The 23020-nt window shown below is 43.4% G+C and overlaps 1 protein-coding gene across 12 annotated transcripts in view; it reads right to left on the bottom strand.

The window, feature by feature from the left end:
- The window catches only part of LOC144679979 (receptor-type tyrosine-protein phosphatase mu), an 855381-nt gene that overhangs the window by 343600 nt on the left and 488761 nt on the right, over window positions 1–23020 (bottom strand). For all 12 annotated transcript variants that reach the window (XM_078541013.1, XM_078541014.1, XM_078541019.1 and 9 more), the window contains exon 9: window positions 22825–22934. In XM_078541013.1, the coding sequence (XP_078397139.1) occupies window positions 22825–22934 (110 nt within the window). The remainder of the gene's footprint in view (window positions 1–22824; window positions 22935–23020) is intronic.

Below are 23020 nucleotides of genomic sequence, written 5' to 3'. Positions count from 1 at the left end.
TAACAACAGCCTGAGCTTTAAAATTGCCATTAAGGCCATAAGACCATAAGACATAGGAGCAGAAATAGGCCATTCGGCCCATTGAGCCTGCTTCACCATTCAATGAGATCATGGCTGACCTGATAAACATCAACTCCACTTTCCTGCCTTTTTCCCATAACCCTTGATTCCCCTATTGATTAAAGACCTGTCTCTCTCCGTCTTGAATATAATTAACGACCCATTCTCTACAGCCCTCTGCGGTAAAGAATTCCACAGATTAAGTGCCCTCTGAGAGGAGAAATTCCTCCTTATCTCTGTTTTAAATGGGCGACCCCTTACTCTGAGATTATGCCCTCTGGTCTCTTCCACAAGGGGGAACAACCGTTCAGCATCCACCCTGTTAATTTGCCAGCAAATTCTGGCCTGCTGTTTAGTGCTGTGTGCAGAAAAGGGGGTGATGTTAGTAAAGTGCTTCAGGATGCAAACATTATATTAAATGGCTGTTCCCTGAATTTTGTTTACTTTTCTACACTGTCGGCTGGTTGAAAGCAGTAGTATAAATGTTCAGGATGTGTAGGGTTACTGGCAGCGGTTTTCAACCTGCCTGTCCATTTTAAAAGTAAGAAACACCTTCCCAGTATGAAGAAACATCTTCAAGCCCCTTAAAAATGTTATATGTTTCAATAATATCATCTCTCATTCCTCTAAACTCCAGGGAATATAAGACCAATGTACTCAATCTCTCCTCATAGTCATTTCGTTATATGATATTCTATTTGTTGCATTGTTCTAGGAGAGTACGTGAATCATGTTTGGTGACATTCCACAAAACAACACCATTCCTACTGACCTATTTAAAGTGGTCCATTTAACCGTGGCCATTATTTGATGGGGCTGTTTTTATCCATGTTGCCCATCTTTGGTTACTCAGTGGGCAAGTGGATCAAAGGACCTCCTGGTGGGAATTCTTCTGGTAAAATCTGTAAACTATAGAGTCCAAAACAGCTGGCAGTGATTTCTCTGTTTGGTACTTCAGCGGGCGAGTGCGCACCCGACCCGCTCAAGCGTAAAATGATGCACATTGACGTCGGGTGAACGTCCCGACGTCAACATGCAATTGTGCGATATTTCGGCCGGCAGGTGTGCACGGGAATTGGCATCGCACCCGCCGACAATTAAAAGGCCTATTAAGGCCATTAAAAAAGATAATGAACTTAAATTTTTCGCTGCCCGTCCGACCTTACGGTTTTTGCACTTTTTCGGAAACCTCATCCGCGGGGCGGGGTGAGGTTTCCGACAGCAAATAAAATTAAAATGAAGCATTTCACATTTCATTTATAAAATGTCCCTGCTCATGTGACATGAGGGGACCTGTTTTATAACATTTTTAAAATCTTTATTTTTTTTTTTTGAAAACTGTTCATCTCCCTGGGGCAGCTCTGTGCCTCAGGAAGATTTTCAAGCGCACACCTGAGTGCATGAGTGAAGTTTGCACTCGCCCTCCTCCACCATCCACATAGGCAGTGCTGAGCGCTGCAGCGCGCGTTTCACGCTGGGTGGGCCTTAATTGTGGGCCCGCCAGTATGAAATTGCAGTCCAGCCCTGATTGCGGGCAGCGGTCGGCTCCCTGACCGCTCCCCCCGTCCACCCTCCCCACTGAGCCCGCCCCGACAAGGGCAAAATTCTGCCCCTGGTAAATGCCTGGGTGACCACACAGCATGAGCATGTGGTGTCAACTGTTGAAAGGGTGCCACTAATAAAATAACGTGTGGCCTATCTGAACTAGAATAATTATTTCCGGGTCAACGATTAGTTAGGTCAAACATGTAGGTGATCTCTTGCGGTGCCCACTCGTGGTGGAAAGTGGTGATGAAGCAGTGGACACCATATGTTCTTAGTGTGTGGTCACCCAGGCATTTATTAATCTCTAAAGGAATTAGGTTATTTGAGAACTTGTGGGCAATCATTCTTTAAGATTTTTTAGCTTTCCACGAAGTAAAGTGAATTTACGCTGCTATCAGTCAGATTAACTCAACAAAATACTTCAAATTAATTACCTTGGGAAGGTCTTAGCGGGGATGCACATAGCACTTTTTTATTACAGTACTTTCAGAGACAGCACCATTAAATAAACTATCAACTCTGGAAAGACCAATATGCACTGTACAAATTTACAATAAATGGCTACTTCCATCAGCACTGGACTTATATTAAGAGCAGCATAGGAACATTTAGCCCTTCAAGCCTGTTCCACCATTCATGAATATCATCACTGATCTGAAGCTTAACTTTAATTACCTGCCTTGCTTCTATAACTCTTACTAAAATGAAAAGTATCAATCTTAGTTTGAAATTTTCAACTAACCTAACACCAACAGCTTTTTGGGGGAAAGGATTTCAGACCTCCAATACCCTTTCTGTGAAGAAATCCCTCTTGAATGGCCAAGCATTAATGTTCAGGTTATACTCCATTGTCCTGGACCAGCCCGCTCCCCTCACCCCAACTCCCACACAGAGGAAATGGTTCCTCTCTATCTACCCTTCTCAGCCGTGACTCAACTAACTTCACAAACAAGTCATTACTTTGAAGTGCAGTGACTATTGTTATTTAGATAAATAAGTTGCTAATAGAGAATGGTAAGCTCCTCCAAATAGCAGTGGAAAGGGTTATCTGTCAATTCGGTCTGTTTTGGTTGCAGTACGCAGGGAGCACTCTGCACATTTTGTGATCGTTAATGCCCACCTCAAAACACTGAGCAGGGTGTTGGGAACCTTGTCTTAATGTCTCATTTGAAGGACATCCCTCTGATATACCAAAGCTGCCTCAACACTGTACTGAAGTGCCATCTTAGATTACGTGCTTAAGTCCTTGTGCAGAGCTACAACCCACAAGCTTCAAAACCTGAGGCAAAAGTGCTACCCACTAAGCCTAGCAGACAAATGTCAGACAGTACTGGAGCATGAGGGATTTTCTAACTGGAACACATCATATGATGGGGCCACAGTTAAGCTTTGAGTGGAATCTAAAAGATGAGTTTAACAGGTGGGTCTGTCAGAGAGCAGTCAGAAACAATGCAATCAGTTCATATAAGGCTTTAAAAGTCTCCTCATCGTGTTACTCTTATAATTAGTCAGCAGATACACCCTCCCTGTATGCTCTAGTAACTTTTCCAAACTATTTTAGTAGCAACCTCTATTATTTAAGAGAAACATTTAAAAAACTTGTTTTAAAAATGAATAGAACTCAGTAAATAAGTAAACATCATGATGGTCCATGGAAAGAAAGGAAGCATTATATTTTCTCATTGAAGAGGCATTATACTGTCCATATGGCCAATGTCAATAACTGTAACCATGCAGCTGTCCAATAATCATAAAGCCCATCTATTTTACTGATATCCATTAGGGAAGGAAATTAGAGCATAAGGACTTGAAAATTAGAAGCGGGGTAGACGATATGGTCCCTTGAGCCTGCTCTGCATTCTGATCTTCTGCCTCAACGTATTTTCCTGCCTGTTTCCCATATTCCTTGATTCCCTGAAAAACCAAAAATATGTCTCTCTGAGCCTTAAATAATGGAGCACCCATAATCCTCTGGGGTGGAGAATTCCAAAGATTTGAAATTCAGAGAGAAGAAATTTCTCCTCAGTTCTAAATGATCAACCCTTTACCTTGAAACTGTGCCCCCGTGTTCTAGATTCCCTAACCAGGAGGAAACAATGGCCAGAATTTTCCAGCACCACCCACACCGCCCCCCCACCCCCCGCCACCCCCCTGCCTCAAACCCCCACCCGGCGGCGGGGCTGGCAAGCCATTGAAATCTCACACTTTTTGTCTTCCTCACAGCATATGATCTGAGGGTAGCAATGAAACAAAATGTGCTCCGGATGCCATCCCTCAATGACCACCACCAAAAGTGACTTGGTAGCACCACTACTGACTGAACTGGCCGAGTCCTAAAGGACATATCTGCCAGACTGACCCTGCGGCAGGTGGTGGAGAGACTTAACACGAAGAGAAAAATTCTCTGACCTCGTCCTCACCAAACTACCTGTTACAGATATATTTGTCCTTGACCACTGCACAGCCCTTGTGGAGGCAAAGGCCCGCCTTCACATTGCAGAAACTGTCCATCATGTTGTGTGGCACCACCAATGTGCTAAATGGGATAGATTCAGAACAGATCTAGCAGCTCAAAACTTGGAATTCATGGGCCATCAGCAGCAGCAGAATTGTATCAAACACAATCTGGAACCTCATGGCCTGGCATATCCCTCATTCTACCATCATCATCAAACCAGTGATCGAATTGTAGTTCAATAAGAAATGTAGAAACACATGCCAAGAGCAGCCCCAGGCATACATAAAGATGAGATATAACCCTGGTGAAGCTCCAACACAGGACTACATGCATGCTAAACAGTGGAAACGGCATGTGATAGAGCTAAGCAAACCCACAACTAACAAATCAGATCAAATCTCTGCATCCCTGCCAAATCCAGTCATGAATGCTGGTGGACAATTAAACAATTAATAGGAGGAGGAGGCACCCTGAATATCTCCATCCTCAATAATGGCGGAGCCCAGCAGTTGAATGCAAAAGACAAGGCTGAAGTGTTTGTAACCATCTTCAGCCTTAAATATTGAATTGATGATCCAACTCAGCCTTTTCTCAAGGTTCTCATTGTCACAAATATCAGACTTCGGACAATTTGAATCGCTCCATGTGATACCAAGAAACAATTGAGCACACTGGATACAGCAAAGGCTATGGACCTCAACAACATCTTGGTTGTAGTGCTGAAGGTTTGTGCTCCAGAACTAGCTACACCTCTAGCCAAGCTTTCAGTACATCTACAACACGGGCAACTACCTGATAAAATGGAAAATTTCCCCTGTATATCATGTATACAAAAAGGACAAATTTAAATCTATCAATGACTACCCCATCAGTCTATTCTCAGTCATCAGAAAAGTGATAGAATTGTCATGACAGTGTTACTAAGCAGCACTTACTCAGCAATAACTTGCTCACCAATGCTCAATTTGGATTTGGCTAGGGCCACTTGGCTCAAGACTTCATTAGAGCCTTGGTCCAAATATGGGCAAAAGAGCCTAACTCAAGAGAGTGACCCCCCTTGACATCAAGGCAGCATTTGACCAAGTGTGGCATCAAGGAGCTCTAATAAAATTGAAGAGTGGGAAATCATTTTCTATTGAGTACAAAGGAAGATAGTTATGGTTGCTGGAAGTCAAACATTTCAGCCCAAGGACATTTATGCATGCGTTCCTCAGGGTAGTGTTCTAGGTCCAACCATCTTCAACTGCTTCATCAATGAACTTCCTTCCATCATAAGGTCAGAAGTGGGGATGTTTGCTATGATTGTACAGTGTTCCATTCCATCTACAGGTCCTCAAACACACATAATCCTGACTTGAACTATATCGCCATTCCTTCACCATCACTGAGCCAAAATCCGGCAACTCCCTTCCTAACCACGCTATGGGTGTATCTACACCGTATGGACTGCAGCAGTTCAAGAAGACAGCTCACAACCACCTTCTAAACTCCATTGAGGATCGGGCAATAAATGCTGCCTTAATGCCGACACCTGCACGTTCCATGAATGAATAAATTTAAAACAATTTAAGGGGACTTGGTGACAAAAATTTCATATAAATAAAGGGGGTATAATATTATCCATATAAATAAGTATATAATTTCACAGTTACAGCTCCTAATTGGCTGTGTGTATTAGAGATCTGTGGTTTGAGGTACATGGACTTGAACTGTCAGAACAACATTTCAAAACCACAATTTTATCAATTCAACTTACTGTGAGCATCTTTCTTCATCCAGCCTGTCATTTTTTTTTCCAAAATAATGTGCTTAAACAGTGACATGATTGGTTTGGAGAAGTTACTGAGCTGAACAGTTTGAGGCATCTGCTGTCTACTTCTAGAGCACGGCAACAGGAGCAGGATGATGAGAAGACTCTCAAAGCCTTTCTCTGAAGTGACTTAATTGGTTCTGACTGCTCGCTGACAGGTTCATCTGTGAGCATTATCCAGTTTTCATGAATCTTCTTATTTATGGAATCTTGGGGCAAGGCCCAGAGATGGGGAGGACACATTGCAGGCCTGTGGGGGAAGGCTGGCAGTTCAACCCATCCATGACCAGGCCCAAAATGGCAGAATAAACTTAAGCAATCGTGATAATGGCTAGTTATTGTTGTCTCTAATAGGAGCCAGCGACAGCAAACAAAACCCTTTCCAAATGGAGTTATGGTACAGTATTATTCAGTAAGTTACTCCCCTTATGTGGCAAATTGGGAATCCAGAAATGGCTAATGTATTTTTGATTAGTAAATAACAAAGTCAGCACAAGACACTATAAATAAGGCGTGCGTGCTCAATATTCATATTAGCCTAGTCTATGCATGTGCAGATTAGACTTTCTTGAGAGATCGTTGGAAAAATGGTAAGATGAAAAACGCAGAGTACAAATGTTTTTTAATCCTCTTGTGTGCTTTGCTTCTTTTGGTTGTGCGTTATTGGCCACTGGCTAAAATGATATGTAACATGGACGAAAACACCTCAAAAACACCAGCAGCGTTGTATGCAGAGGGGTTTGGTCGGTTCGACCAATTAGAGTAATCACTCCAGGCCAGCGGAATGATTCAGCCCAACCAATAAAGAGCAGCTCCAACAAGGGACGCCATGGCAACGAACCAGCAGCATCCAATCACGTTCTGGATGGAGAGTGGGGGCAGGGCTGTCGGGTCTCACTGTGCGAGTCAACACTCTCAACAATCAATCTGATGAAGCCACAGTGACACTCGCGACTGTTAGACTAAATCCAAGAAGATGCACGAAGGTTTGTTGTGTCTAGCAATTCATGGCAGAATTTCAAATTGCGATGAAAGGGAAAGACTAAAGTTTGATACTGAATGGTGATAGATGCTTGTCAAGTAACCACACGTGAACTACATTTGCCTGTAGTATGGGAATGTATTAAAATTAGTACAAGTAAAAGAAAGCAAGACTTGCCTTTAGAGCACTTTTCATGACCGCCAGCCATCTCAGAGCACTTTTCAGCCAAGTACTGAAGTGGCTAAAACAGTGTCGCGTAGCCAGTAATTTCTGCTGGGCAACACTGTTGTAGAGGAGTGCCTCTGTGGTAATCTGATGTGTAATATACCTTTAAGAAGAATGTTATAATAGAAGATCATATGATCTTATTATATAATGACAGAGTAGCACAGGCTACCTTAGTAGTCTGTAGTCTGTGGTCAGTAGTGAGTAGTCTAGAGTAAGATTCTGTAATGTAGAGACAGGGTTTTTGTTGTAAGTACACAAGTGTAGCTGCTGAGTTCCTTTGTAAATAAATAGAATGTGTTCTACATAAGAATTGTCTACTGATCTGCTATGTCTATGGTACCAACTTGGTTATCCCAAAACAAACATGCAACCCCGATCCATTAGTCCAACTAAACTAGCGACCAAGGATCCAACAAACTGGCGACAAGGTAAAAAAAGCAAAAAAAGTGAGGAAGGAAATCAAGTGAACCATGTACCTCGCATGGTAATTGTAAGTAGAATTTCCATTCTAATCGTTGAAGCAGTCCCCTTAAAGCTTGACGCAGATTGGAAGGCTATATCCTTTCAATCCTGCCTCGGATGACTGGTCTCATTGTGTTGAATGACTCATGTTCTTTTTCCAAGCTAATGACATTGCGGGGGAGGAGAAGAGGTGCTCTTATCCACATGTGGGAGTAAGACTTATGGATTGATCCAAAGTTTAATGGCACCCAGTGTCCCAGATTCGAAAAGTTTTGATCATTTAGTGAACCTTGTGAAGAGTCATTACCAGCCCAAGCCCTCGGTAATGATGCAATGGTTCAAATTTAACTCAAGAAATAGAGCTCCCGTGGAGCCAGTCGCTTGTTATGTGGCTTAAGTCTGAAACAGTTAACAGAATATTGCGACTATGGTACATCTATAAATGAAATGCTTAGAGATTGTTTGGTGTGAGGTATAAATGAAGATTCAATTCAGAGGAGATTACTGTCTGAAACAAATTTGCATTTTCAGAAGTCTCAGGAAATAGTGGCTATGGAAGGCACAGTGAGGGACTCAAAAGCCATACAGGGAGTGCAAAATGGCGCCTTCCTCCACGTTAGACAGTGAGCCTCACCAAAAAGGGCACCAAAATGTACAGCTCTGATGAGAAGCGGGAAGCAGCCACCACTGACAAACAAATAGAAAGAAATGACTTAGCAGTGAAAACGTGGAATAATAGTAACAGGGGTGGAAGCAGACAACCTTGTAATGAATCAAAGTTTAAAAAAACGAATGTTTTTACTGTCATTGATAGGATACCTCATGAGACATTGCAAGGATAGAGTCAGGCAGACTATCAATCAAAAGAAAATACCCCGTGAGATTCGTAACATAGAAGAGCCTGAAATAACAGATTCCGATATTTATTCATTGTATAATTTAAAGGTAGGAAGAACAGAACCAATCTATGTAACTGCGAGGGTGAATGATAGACCCATCAGAATGGAGGTGGATACAGGAGTTTCCTCCATGGTGAAAGGTGAGCATACCTTTATATACCTGAATCATGGGGAATATAAATTAATTTTGGAAGAAACGGATGCCAAATTGAAAACTTAATGGGAGAAAACATCAAAATCAGAGACATAAGCAGGGTTACTGTACAGTATGGGAGGTCAATCAGTGAAATTACCCTTGATGGTGGTAGCAGGTGAGGTGCCAAGTCTCCTTAGATGAAACTGGCTGAAAGAAATTAAATTGGATTGGGCTGAGATCTTCCAACTGAGAGCCATTGGGTTACCTGAGCTACTACAAAAATAAGCTATGGTTTTCCAAGATGAACTCGGGAAGATCCAAGGGCTACAAACAAAAATTCATGTTGATCCAGACTCTACCCCCCTGATTTCTGAAGGCAAAACCAGTACCTTATGCAATGCCAGAAAAGGTAGGCACCGAATTGGGTAGATTAGAGAAACTGGGAGTGATATGACCTGCGCAGTTCTCGGAATGGGCAGCATCAATAGTCCCCGTACTTAAGCCTGACCAAAATGTTCGAATTTGTGGAGACTACAAATTGACTGTCAATGAAGTGGCGAAGTTGGACAGACACCCTTACCAAAAATTGAAGACTTGTATGCTAAGCTGGCAGGTGGAATCACCTACACGAAGTCATGCTTATCAACAATTGGAGTTAGAGGAGGCCTCCCAGAAGTTTGTCACAATTAATACACACAAAGGGTTGTACCAATATACCCGTTTGCCTTTTGGTGTATCCTCTGTATGCGCCATATTCCAGAGAACAATGGAAAGTTTGCTGCAGGGATTGCCTCATGTTGTAGTTTATTTAGATGACATTCCAGTGACAGGACTCACTGTAAAGGAGAATTTGGCAAACTTGGAAGAAGGTTTGATGTGTTTTTCGCAGGCGGGAGTGCGTTTAAAAAAAGAAAAGTGCACATTCCAAGCGACAGATGTAGTATATTTAGGTCACAGGGTAGATGCATAGGGCCTCCACCCAGTTGAAGAAAAAGTGAGAGCCATTAGAGAGGCACCAGCACCAAGGAACACCTCTGAACTAAAATCATTCTTGGGGATGATCAATTACTATGGATACCTTTTGCCTAATTTGTCGACAGGACTGGTACTCCTGTATTACTTACTCAACAAAAAACAACGTTGGTCTTGGCAAACACCACAGGAAGAAGCTTTCAAAGAAGTGATACAGCTTTGCATTCATCCACCCTATTAGTACATTTTGGCCAAAAAGAGTTAGCTCTGACATGTAACGCATCTCCTTATGGAGTGGGAGCAGTGCTCTCCCATCGAATGGACGATTGCTCAGAACGGCCTATTGGATATGTATCAAAGATGCTCAACACAACGGAAAAGGGATACTCACAGATAGAAAAAGAAGGCTTGTCAATCATCTTTGGTGCTAAGAAATTTCACCAGTATGTACACGGTCGTCATTTTACCATTGTTTCAGACCATAAGCCATTGCTAGGATTGTTCAGCGAGGACAAGGTTATACCACCCATAGCCTCAGCAAGAACACAGAGACGGGCGTTGATTCTGGCAGCTGTAGAGCTGAGTCATTTAACACATATAAGGAAACCCCCAGAAAGACTGAATTTGAAAATTACTTATCTGTGTAAATAATTTGTTATTTTGAGAAAAATTGTAAGTATGAGTTTACTTTCATCCACAGGCCTGGAAATCAGATTGCAAATGCTGAAGTGCTTAGTCATTTGCCTTTGAAAGAAAATGATGAGGATGTTCCAGTTCCTCAAGAACTCGTTTTATTATTGAACTTCTTAGATTCATCACCAGTATGTGCTAGACAGATTAGCGGTTGGACAAGTCGAGACCCAGTCTTATCCAAAGTACAAGAACAAGTTCTTCGTGGTTGGTCACAAGAACAGGAATCTGATGAAATGAAACCATGTTTTCACAGAAGAAATGAGATAACCAGCCAGGATGGTATCTTATTGTGGGGATCTAGAGTGATTGTTCTTCCAAAAGGACAAAAGCCTTTGTTAACTGAACTATACAGCGCACATTCAGGAATTTCCCGAATGAAGACCATAGCAAGCAGCTGTCTACGGTGGCCTGGAGTGGATGGACAAATAGAGAGCTTAGTGAGAAGTTGTATGCAGTGTCAGCAAGTGCAAAAGTTACCTTCAACAGCTCCGTTACACCCATGGGAATGGCCAGGAAGGCCATGGAAGCGATTGCATATTGACTATGTAGGACCTTTTATGGGAACAATGTTTCTCCTTATTCCTCAAAATGGATGGACATATTTGAAGTAAACTCACCAACATCTTCTGCTACAATTGACAAACTAAGGCAAAGTTTCATCAGAAGAGTAGTCGACAGCACGGTATTTACGAGTGCTGAGTTTCAACAGTTTATCAGCCTCAACGGTATTACTCATGTAAAAACTTCATACCACCCTTTCTCAAATGGACTGCTAAGTGACCAGTTCAAACATTCAAAAATAGTATGAATAAATTAGCTGGAGACTCCAAAAGGACCAAGTTAGCACGTTTTCTTTTCCATTATAGAACTACCCCATGACATTTTCCATTATAGAACCACACGACAAGAGGTGCAGAATTGTTGATGAAACGCCGTCTCAGAATGAGACTGACCTTAGTAACGCCAAATTTAAGGGGGAAGGTGGAAAGGAGCCAGGGAAGTCAGAAAATTGTACATGACAATTGTTTATGACAGAAAGTTTACCATAGGAGGGACGGTATATGTGAAAAATTTTGGTGAAGGGCCTAAGTGGTTATCAGGTGAATTGAATTAAGTCACTGGACTTCTTTCTTACCACGTGAAAGTGGAAGACTAAATCATATGGAAACATATAGATTGTATAAAGAGGAGAGAAATAAAGGGAAAAATTTTCCCCCCAGTTGGTGGGGGGGAGGTGCGGTAATGGGTGCGGGCAGACGCGCCTCCGATTGGCGCCCCCGATCGGGGGGGGCCATTTTATGTGGGCGGGCCAATTAAGGCCCGCCCAGCGTGATGTCTGCCAGAAAGCGCTGTGCGCTCTCTGTGCGGGCAGGGGGGGTGAATTCCCTCAGCTGGAAGTGCGCTCTTTCGCGCATGCGCGTGAAAGAGCACACTGATCTTCCTGAGGCTAAGTGCTGCCTCAGGGAGATCGGCTCCAAATTAAAAATTGTAATACAAATGATAGAAAAATTTCCCTGACATGTCCCCTCATTTGACACTGTCACATGAGTTGGGGCATGTCCATAACTTTTTTTGAAACCTTTATTAAAAATTTAAATACCCTCATGAAACCTTATCCTGCCCATGGATGAGGGTTCATGCTTTTTCTGAAGCCCACCAGGGCTCCTGGCCTGCCTGCCAACCTTGAGGTTGGACGGGCAGGTCCATTAATGATTTTAATTAGTTTCTCAATGGCCTCAATAGGCCGTTGACAGGTCGGTGGGCGCACAGCCGACTCAGCTGCGCCCCCGCCGGCCTGGAAATGGAAATGACACGGGATGACGTCGGGAGTTCCACCCGACATCATCCCGCGTCATTTTACACGCCGGCGAGTGGGCCCCACCCCTGCTCGCCAACGGGAAAATTCTTCCCAAAGTAGCAGGAAATGACTCCTCCAGTGTTCACGGCTGCATCAACATCTCCTGTTGAAAGAACGCAACTGAGAATAGATGTGTTTGAAGGTTCGGCTGTGCCTGCAAGAGTTGAGGGAACAGATTTGCAGGTGCCCACTGAAGAACCTAATCTTCAGACAACACCAGAAATGCAGGTTCCTGACAAAACATCTGAAGCTGTAGAGCTGAGACGTTTAACACGTATAAGGAAACCCTCAGAAAGACGGAATTTGTAAATTACTTATCTGTGTAAATAATTTGATATTTTGAGAAAAATTGTAATTGTAACTGTAAAATATATTTCTGAGTAAAGGGGGAGGGAATGTGGTAATCTGATGTGTAATTTGGCTTTAAGAAGAGTGTTATAATAGAAGATCACATGATCTTATTATCCAATGACAGAGTAGCATGGACTACCTTAGTAGTTTGTAGTCAATAGTTAGTAATCTAGAGTACAACGCCCCCTCCCATGTGGATGCCGTTATAGTGCCTGTGATAGCATAAGTGCCACTTTGTTTACATTACTGCCTTTCAAGAGGCAACACTGTGATTTAATTAGGGTATTAATATCTGTCAGGCTCAAGAATTCTGTTAGTTGATCCAATAAGTTGATAGGAACGTACTGGATCAATTTTATTTTTATTTCAGGCCATCTGGCTGCCCGCCAGACTTCAATAGCAGGGTATATCATTCACTGTCGATATATTCCTCAATTGCTTTTCTCACCAAGTGTCTCTCTAACCCCATTGTAAAATTGGAATCAGCCTCAACCTTTCTCTGACCAGTCCTATCCAAATCTTCACTACCCTCAGAGGTAGTAACTCTGTTTTTTGGGTTGCTCATTTCCAGAGTCACTTCATGGGAACCCCACCAATGGTGAACCCCTAGTTTTAACAGATCGCTTCCTCTTAGCAGAACAGATGGTCTTTTTTTATGTCTTGGTAAATGAGTTTGTTGGCCAACTGAACTCTAAATGCCTTCCTATGTTCCCCTCAATTGCTGCTCGCAATCAATCACAGGGAGAGATTGATGTAGGAATAAACAGTGATGGTTTATTGAGACACGGGGCAGAGCACCAGATCATGCGTGCTCACTCAGGAACCTCCAGAATTAGACTTACAGTTCCCAGCTGCCAGCGCTGTACAATGATTCATCAGTGCTATCACATGATCAGTACACTTGCATTCTCTTAAAGGGACAGGGTACCACAGTCCTATAACACAATTCCAATTGCATGTGTGATCGATTCATTTACTTTCCCTCCTCTGAGCTTGACTCCATGTCCTTACGTTCTTGGGCAATGCTAAAGAGTCGCAGGAATTTAACCTTTTTAGGGTCTTGCATACCTCAACAGTTCCTCTCCGTCTCCATAACTACATGAAACATTAAATTTAATTTATTCAAAACAGATATAAAGAATAGATTTTAATCAGAATTTCTTCTGTCTTTTTTATGCCTGGTCCTGAAAAAAAGACCAAAATCTTATAACTACAGGAGTTACAATTGAAAATGGTAAGTTAGGCTGTAGTTATCATTCAAGATCAAAAAGAGCTCATTATAAAGCAATGTCATTGTTGTATGTTGGTTAGTCTAGCTTTGGAATGATCACTGAGACGTTGGTATGTTCAAACAACAACTGGCCTATTTTATACAACTGAAAAATGTACAGCTATCCTTGACTAGGTGTTATGCTGCTGAAGCCATGAACATTCTTCCCCTGCCTCTCCTAGTCATGTGTTCTTTCACCTCATCATTATAGGAGGTGTTATGGTAAGTATATCCTTTCTTAGGTAAGGAGACCAAAACTGCACACAATACTCCAGTCTCACCAAGGCCTTGTACAGCTGCAGTAAGACATCCTTGCTCTTGTACTCAAGTCCTCTCGCAATAAAGGCCAGTATACCATTTGCCTTCTTAACTACTTGCTGCACCTGCATTCTTACTTTCACTGATTTGTGTACAAGGACACCCAGGTCCCTTTGTACATCAACATTTCCCAACCTAAAACCATTTAAATAATACTCTGCCATTCTGTTTTTCCTACCAAAGTAGATGACTTCACGCTTATCCATGTTATACTGCATCTGCCATTTATTTGCCCACTCACTCACTTGTCTAAATCACCTTGAAGCCTCTTAACACCCTCCTCATCGCTCACATTCCCACCAAGTTTTGTGTCGTCAGCAAACTTGGAAATATTGCATTTGGTTCCCTCATCCAAGTCGTTGATATATATTGTGAATAGCTGGGGCCCAAGCACTGATCCCTGCGGTACCCCACTAGTCACTGCCTGACATTCCAAAAAAGACCCATTTATTCCTACTCTCTTCCCTGTCTGCTAACCAATTCTCAATCTATGCCAATATGTTACCCTATGCGTTTTAATTTTATACACTAACCTCTTATGTGGGGCTTTATCAAAAGCTTTCTGAAAAGCCAAATACACCACATCCACTGGTTCTCCCTCACCTATTCTGCTAGTGACATCCTCAATGAACTCCAGTAAGTTTGTCAAACATGGCTTCCCCTTCATAAATCCATATTGACTTTATCTAATCCCTTTGATTTTTTAAGTATCCTGTTATCACATCCTTTATAATAGACTCTTACGTTTTCCATACTACTGATGTTAGATTTTAGCTTGTGTACTTTGAATGTTTTATTGGTTTTTTTCAGTGAGGTTGAACAAGGGTTTGATGTACAGAACCTACTGATCTGAGATCATTGATGGTATATGGAACTACCAATTAAGGTTATGCATGTTTAGAATAAAAGTGTGCATTCCAGCATTCTGTTGGCTACATTTACTAAACTGCATGTTGTAGATCCAGCCTATGAAGGACACAGGCCTGAGTTAGCTGGGGTGGCAGTATAAATGCTATATTTGCTTATAGTACCACTAAAGTCCACAGGACTAAAGAGCCAACCAGCATTCCTTCTCCAATGACCATCACACCTGCTGAATGTGCACGCGGCTGGGCCATCAAGTAAGGACAGGATGATGCCCATGTGAGGTTACCTCCTCACCTCCTATTTGAGTAGCTTCTCATAGTCGAGGTTCACAGATCAAGAGTGAATTCTTGACTGAGTTGATACCAAAGGGCATCGGTACCGTGATGCTGTATCTCAGCAACATCAAGGTCTGAGGAGGGCAAAGGAAGCACTTGAGGGGATTAAAAAAAACTATAACAATCACTAATTGCCCAACTGGCAGCGAATGACATTCCAAAAAGAATGATTCAGTCCTAGAGGAGACCTTTAACCGGGGCTGCTCTCCTGTTAAATTACTGTGTTTTTTGTTTGACCACGTTACAAAAGATGAGATCAGAGGCTAAGTAAAATTGCTCTAATGATTTATTCAAAACAAATCAATCTGGAGTGATCTATAATCAAGATCAAATGATTGCTTTGAGACATGTATGTGCTCCAGCTGAGGCCTGGCTGGCATTTCCCATAGGTATTTTAGACAGCAGGAAACATGCATCTGATTGAAAATACTTGACACAATAATGGGAAATCATGCCAACTTGAGTTGTAGCTTTATTAGTTCAGCACCAGTCGTCGTGCCACTGGCTCTTGCCATGACATTCTCCCCAGTTGGGAACATGCCCAACGTACACTTGTTGCTTAGGTTGGCGGTAAGATTTGACCCATTTTTAACTGGGTCGTCACAGGAGCTGGAATTAACAAACTTGGCAAGCTAATTAGGATGTTGGTCCTGACCACATAACTCCTGCACATCAGGAGTTAGCTCAATACATAATATAAATCATCTGTTGTCAGGAGCCCACATACTGACAAAGTCTCACCAACAGTGACATAAATTAGCACCAACTTTAACAACTGCAGTTTTTTTTTTCCCCTCCATGTGTTTACTGTTGTTGAATATTTTTATTAAAACAAAATGACAGTCTGTAACATCAAAGCTATTGGCATCAAGGAGTGTGGTAATGTGAGGAAGCTGAATTAGCATCAGGAGAGATGTGGCTATTAACCCACGCGGCTTTGCTTTATCTGTTAATTCAATTTCCTCAGGCTATCAGGCTCTTCCTGGCCAATTACCCTCTCAGGATTTCGAATCATCCTCTATGATATTAGTAATGAGTATGCAAGTGGGTTTGCATCAAATTCCCTATCCTTTATTATAACAAAATGTTAACCCATTTACCTTAAATGGGCCAATGCCACTGTTAAAATAATAGACAGATTACACAAGCAACCATTAATACAGTGTAACCAGTATTATGGGAGAGGCAGTGGCATAGTGGAACTGTCACTGGACTAGTAATCCAGAGACCCAGGGTAATGCTCTGGACCCCGGTTCAAATTATTCAAACAAACCATCAATTAATCGATAAAAATCTAGAATTAAAACCCATCTGGTTCACTAATGCCCTTTAGGGAAGGAAATCTGCCATCCTTACCTGGTCTAGCCTACTCCAGACTCACAGCAATGTGGTTGACTCTTAAATGCCCTCTGAAATGGCCTAGCAAGCCACTCAGGTTTATCAAACCGCTACAAAGTCAGTAAGGAATGACACCGGACGGACCACATGGCATTGAGCTAGGTATCGGAAATCACAACGGCAAACTCAGCCCTGTTGACCTTGCAAATTCCTCCTTACTAACATCTGAGGGCTTGTGCCACAAGTGGGAGAGCTGTCTCACAGACCACTCAAACCTGACATAGTCACTCTCACGGGATCTTTCCTTATAAATAATGTCCCAGACATCACCATCACCATCACCATCCTTGGGTATGTCCTGCCCCACTGCAGGACAGACCCAGAAGAGGTGGCGGCACAGTGGTATACAGTTGGGAGGGAATTGCCCTGGAATCCTCAACATTGTCTTCGGACCCCATGACATCTCATGGCACCAGGTCAAACATCGGCAGGAAACCTCCTGCTGATTACCACATACCGCCCTCCCTCAGCTGATGAATCAGTTGAACACCACTTGGAGGAAGCACTGAGGGTGGCAAGGGCGCAGAATGTACTCTGGGTGGGGGACTTCAATGTCCATCACCAAGAGTGGCTCAGTGGTACCACTACAGACCGAGCTGGACATAGTTGTTAGACTATCAAACATCCTCAGGGTTACCGTTGACCAGAAACTGAACTGAACTAGCCATATAAATACTGCAGCTACAAGAGCAGCTCAGCGGCTAGGAATCCTGTGGCAAGTGACTCACTTCCTGACTCCCCAGCTGCAAGGCACAAGTAATGGAATACTCTCCACTTGCCTGGATGAGTGCAGCTCTAACAACGCTCAAGAAGCTTGACACCATCCAGGACAAAGCAGCCCGTGTGATTGTCCACAAACATTCACTCCCTTCACCACTGATGCACAGTAGCAGCAGTGTGTACCATCTACAAGATGCACAGTAGGAACTCACCATGGCTCCTTAGACAGAACCGTCCAAATCTACAACCGTTACCGTCTAGATGGACACGGGCAGCAGACGCATGGGAACACCACCACCTGCAAGTTCTCCTCCAAGACACTTACCATCCTGACTTGGAAATATAGATTGCCATTCCATCACTGTTGTTTGGTCAAAATCCTGGAACTCCCTCCCTGACAGCACTGTGGATGTACCTGTGCCACATGAACTGCAGTGGTTCAAGAAGGCAAATCACCACTTTTCAAGGGCAATTAGGGATGGGCAATAAATCCTGGCTTTGGTAGTGATGCCCACATCCCATAAATGAATTTTTTTTTTAATTGCACATCCTATGAATGAATAAAATAAAATATATTGCACAGCACATTTTCAAAGGATAATTCTTAAACAATTACTATTCAGCTGCCTGTAGCCAGCTGCAATCTTCAGGTTAGTAGGGCTAAGAGGGTTTATTTTATTTATTCACTGGATGTGTTCTTCACCAACAAGGCCAGCATTTACTATCCATCACTGAGGGACTTGCTAGGCCATTACAGAGCAAATTAAGAGTCAGCCAAGATGCCTTGGGTTCGCATTCACATATAGACCAGAATAGATAAGGATGGCGATTTCCTTCTCTAAAGAAAATTCGTGAACCAGACCAGTTTTTATGACAATCGAGTTATTACAAGGTCACATCACTGACATGAACTTTTTATTCCAAATTTATTTGTTCACTAAACTTAAATTCCCCAGCTACAGTGGCGGGATTTCAACTCATGGGTTGAATTTTTTTGCTGCCCTGTGAGTGGTTTTGAAGGCTGGTGAAGGACGTGGCGGGCGGTTGGGTGAGGGAGGTTGGGGGGTTGGGGGGGGGGGGGGGGGGGTGGTGTGCTGCTCGTTGAGTTCATCATGTGTCTTGCCTGCTGCCTACCTGCCCCCCTGCCCCCACTGCAATTATACCAGCAGTAGGGAGCGGCTTGCTAGTGGGCCACTTGAGCCCAAGTGGACAATTAATGCTCACTTAAGGTCTTCATTGCGCCCCTAGTGGCCAGCTCGGCAGTTTTCCCAGCATGGGCTGATGGTTGGTTGGAGATCCCTTCTTAATGGGCCCCCAGCTTGTCGGAGGGCCTCCTCAAAGTTTTACCTCCCACAGGCTGCCCCTCCCCATGGCCCCTCAAATGCCAGCCCCTCGCGCCCCCTCACTGGGACCTGCCAGCTTGGCACCCAGCAAGAAGCCCAACAGTACCCAAATGATCCAGTGTCACATGCCCAGTACTAGAGATCTGCAAACCTCTCATGGCTGGCTGTTCTTTAAGGTGGGATCTCCTGATCCAGAAGGGGCAATTGGCCGTTAAATTGCGTGGGAGCTGGTGTTCCCTTGGCAGGTTCTTTTAGCTGGTGGGGGATGGTGTGCGGGGGTGGTGGGGCAGGGAATCCTGCACCTCGTATAATTCAGCCCCATAATCTCTAGAATATCCACAGTGTCATTTTCTCCTCCAGCCACTGGTGGCACTGCAGTGCCTTCACTCATGGTAGATGCAATTTCAGCATGGCCGGTTTACCAATTGGCAGCTTATGTTCGAAGTATGAAGAGGGACAATTATAAACAGGGGAAAATGAAAGGACCTTCACACATTTAATAATATGTTTTAATATATCATAGATAACAGTGCAAAAAGTAACCGCCTAAGGGTGTAATTTCATGCTCGGCCAGGACCCTCGCCTCCAACCCTGTGTAAATGTTGGGGCCCAGTCTGCCCAGCTCTGGCGGGCCACACCGCAGCCATTTAAGGGTTGGTGAGCCACTGATTGGCTCCCCACCTGGGGAAGAAGTCTCGCCTTCGAGAGCTAGCGGCCAACCAAATGGCCAGCAGCTCTCTGGTCCCAGCAGTGCCGCAGCTGCAGCCACTGCTGGGGCTGCATGCAGTGCCTAATGGAGGCTGTTGATGGAGCCAGACACAAAACAGGTGGGGATTATTGCTGGGGCCAGGCTGGCTGCAGGCCCTGGCGAGAGAGGGTGAGGGGGAGTTGGGGACTGGGGCGGACAGGCTAGGTAAAGAAGGGAAACGGAGGGGTGGGAGAAGGCCTTAAAGGGGGGGGGCATCAGGAAACCTTTGAAGGAGGTATTATCTCCCTTGTCCTCCACCAGCTAGAGCAATAAAAGCTGCCAGGTATCACACTTGGCACTGGCCTCCACCTGACTCAGGAGAAATTGCAGTGGGGGAGGGAAGAGGTATTTAAGTGATCATTAATTGGCCACTTAAGGGCCTCAAGTGGCTCATGAGTTGTTGAACCGCCCGGCACCTCACCTGTCACGTGTAAAATTGTGGTGGGGGAAGGTGGGTAGGCACCGGGTGCAGCACCTATAGCAATGCACTCAATTTTACACACCCCACCAGCCTTCCGAAGAGCATAAAATTCAGCGCTATGTTCCTAAAAAGCAAGACTCGGTGAATAAAATTACCAATAGGATATTTATTCTTTCAATTTCCTCTCCTTCTCAGCTGAAGGCACTGACTCATGTTGGGTTGTGGTTCCCTAAGTGTTAAATATTCTCCAGTAGTTCATCAAGTGTGAACCAAGAGGGTAAACGTCAGCAGCCTTCTGACTGGGACACCAAGTCCAACAGCCCTACTACCTTTTCCCTAACTCCTTTACCCCAGGAACAATTAAAGGCACAAACCTTAATCTGCATGCTCTCTAAGGATTCACTGAAGGAAAACCTCTTGAAATTTTTTAAATAATGTGACTACCGACTGCACTCATTGTGCACCTCCTGTGAAAATTCATTGGTGGAAAACTATGGAGGGAAACGTTATCAAGTACCAAGTACCAAGCTCAACTAAGTTCAGCTAGCACAGTACAAATGAAAGGATGGAACTTGTACTTTGCTTGTCCGGCATCATCTTATTTAGTCAACACAACGTTGAAGTAATCTTACAAAAGGACAAGAATGCTAATTATTATTTTTACTGGTATAAAAATGGGAGTGGGGGCAGGGGACAGTGGTCAACCAGGATAGGGGTCGCTCAGGAAGAAGGGCAACCAGAAAATGGAGCGATCGGCTCAGAAGGGAGGGCAGTGTTTGGTGGCAATCGAGGAGGGCAGAGGTCAGGATCAGGAAGGCTGCAAACATTGAGGAAGGGTGGCAGCAAAAAATGGGACTAAGCAGCTTTGGTCAGCAGCAGCCTCCGTGCTTTGCCAGAGCTTTGTTTCAGGTGTGCGTATTTTAAATATGGATCTTGTTGGTTGCGGCCTGCAGTGGTCCCTTTAAAGCACACCTGTTGTGCCGCGTGTAGGCTTGGTTTTCCTGAATGCACCCGGTGCCCAGCTGCCTCTTGGCAATCTAATCTTGCGGTAAGGGTTTCAAACAGGTGACAAACTCCTCATTCATGAAGGAACTAACACCTGTTTCAGGCCTGAGCCATTTTTAACAATATTTTTTGCCTCTAGGAATAGGGTGGGTAGCATAACATTAGCTCATAATGAGTGAGCATTTCTTGCCTACAGTATTAATCTCTTAAACATGAGTGTGGCCCAGTTGAATATAAATTTAATTTTAGCCAGGTCATTCACTTCAGTTCTTGCCAAATAGTGTAATCCTAGTCTCTGACAATTCCAGACGTTAGGCGAGGTGATGAATATCTGTGTTTTTGTTTGAATCAGTGCTGTAACAGCCCCTTAGGCTTCTAATAAAGAGTATAGGCCTCAAATAGGGTGAGGATAAATTTGGGCTCATTGATTCAAAACAGACAGCCTCGCCAGCAATGCTAACAAACTTCCAGATTCACTTTACACAAGATGGAATTTGGAATCTATGTTCTGAATCATTGAAGAGCTTTCCTCTGTTTTGAACTGGGTAATGCTCAGTGATGCAAGGCAAGAGTAATGAAGATCCATAGTGCTGGATTTCCACCCGGTCTGCAAAGCTAGATACTTCCTGAGGCTACTCCAATTTGGTATAGAGGCAAAGCAGCAATGCCTTTAACAAGTAAAATTGTATTGGAGTGAAACAGGAGTCATGTCTTAACACTTCTCTTCATTTTCCTGGGCCTATTCTTGTCAAAAGCACCAATAGATGTTAACTAGCAGTAAGCAGACCTTATTGATTCTGCCTTCTACCATCAAATGGAAAGATCTGAGAGAGGTGAGCCGCAAGAAACTGAATGGAGTTTGGCCCTTCGAGCCTGCTCTGCCATTCAACAAGATTGTGGCTGATCTTCTACCTTCTTACACTATCCCCAGACCCCTTCACTCCCTTAGAACCTAAAAACCTATCAACAGCGACATGGAATGTACTCAATGACTGAGCATCCATAGCTCTCTGGAATATAAGGGCAAGTCTAGTGAGAAATAAAATGAAGGGGAAAAAAAATAACAGGACTGCTTTCCACTTCGCTAATAACCTATAGTGAAGTGCACAGAAGTCTCGAAATGTTAAGGGTCTTCTTTCTTTCAAGATCAGCAAAAAGGCAATGAAGGCAAAGCAACAACAAGCAGAAAGCCCCCAAACTAGTCTAGCACTGCATGCTGTTTATGCTTCTAAACATAGGGCCTATTAATCACTTGATCAGAAAGTTCAGGACTGGGAACGCTCACTATAGGTTAATAACGGAGTGGAAAGCAATCCTATTATTTTTTCCCCCTTTACTTTATTTCTCACTAGACAAAAACAATTAAAAGTGCAAACTTCCTTAGGAGGTGGGGAATTACAATTTTCTTGAGTAGGTATAGGAAGAAAAGTCAGCCTGTATTCCTGTACCTGATCATTAGCCAATGACCCCTGCTAGAAATTATTTGTGTGGATGTCAGGGAGGATGTGATTGGGCTCCGCTGTGGCACTTTAACTACCTCTGGATAATAGCTTGCCAACACTCATTATCTAATCTCCCACATGAAGGATGGCCACTCGCCAAGGTACCAAGGGGCACAAGTACCCATGAAAAAAAGAATCATTCTTCAATAAGAGTTGGCATCTTCTAAAGAAGTGAAAATTTGAGAGTAAGAAACAGCAGATTGTTCATTTCTGAAGGATATTGTCTATCTTGTGCACAACTCATGTTCAAAATCAGAAACAGCACTAAAAGAACATATAAATATATTTACATTGTTTCATAGTGGCCACCTCAAACACATTGTTATGGTTGTAGATTGCAAAATCAAGTCCAACACATCTAAACATAATGTTTTTCACATTGTGTGAAATATAGAATTGGAAACAGAAAAATTGTACAGCCATAAAATATTATATATTTTTACCTCATAAAGTGTGATAATACCAAATGTTTCAATCGGCTCTTTCCACTGCAGATATATCTTCTCCTCGAAGGTGCTCCCTTGCACTGAGTCTATGGGGATTGCCCCAGGCACTAATGGGCAGAAATAAGTAAAAAGTCAAAGAAAGAATACAGCAATAGTTTTTCTCCATCTACATGACAGGGACGCAGCAGCTTCC

The sequence above is a fragment of the Cetorhinus maximus genome, chromosome 4 (assembly GCF_964194155.1).
Source record: "Cetorhinus maximus chromosome 4, sCetMax3.hap1.1, whole genome shotgun sequence".
Lineage (NCBI taxonomy): Eukaryota > Metazoa > Chordata > Chondrichthyes > Lamniformes > Cetorhinidae > Cetorhinus > Cetorhinus maximus.
The sequence above is the reverse complement of the archived record's forward strand: the minus strand, read 5'-3'. Positions and strand labels throughout refer to the sequence as shown.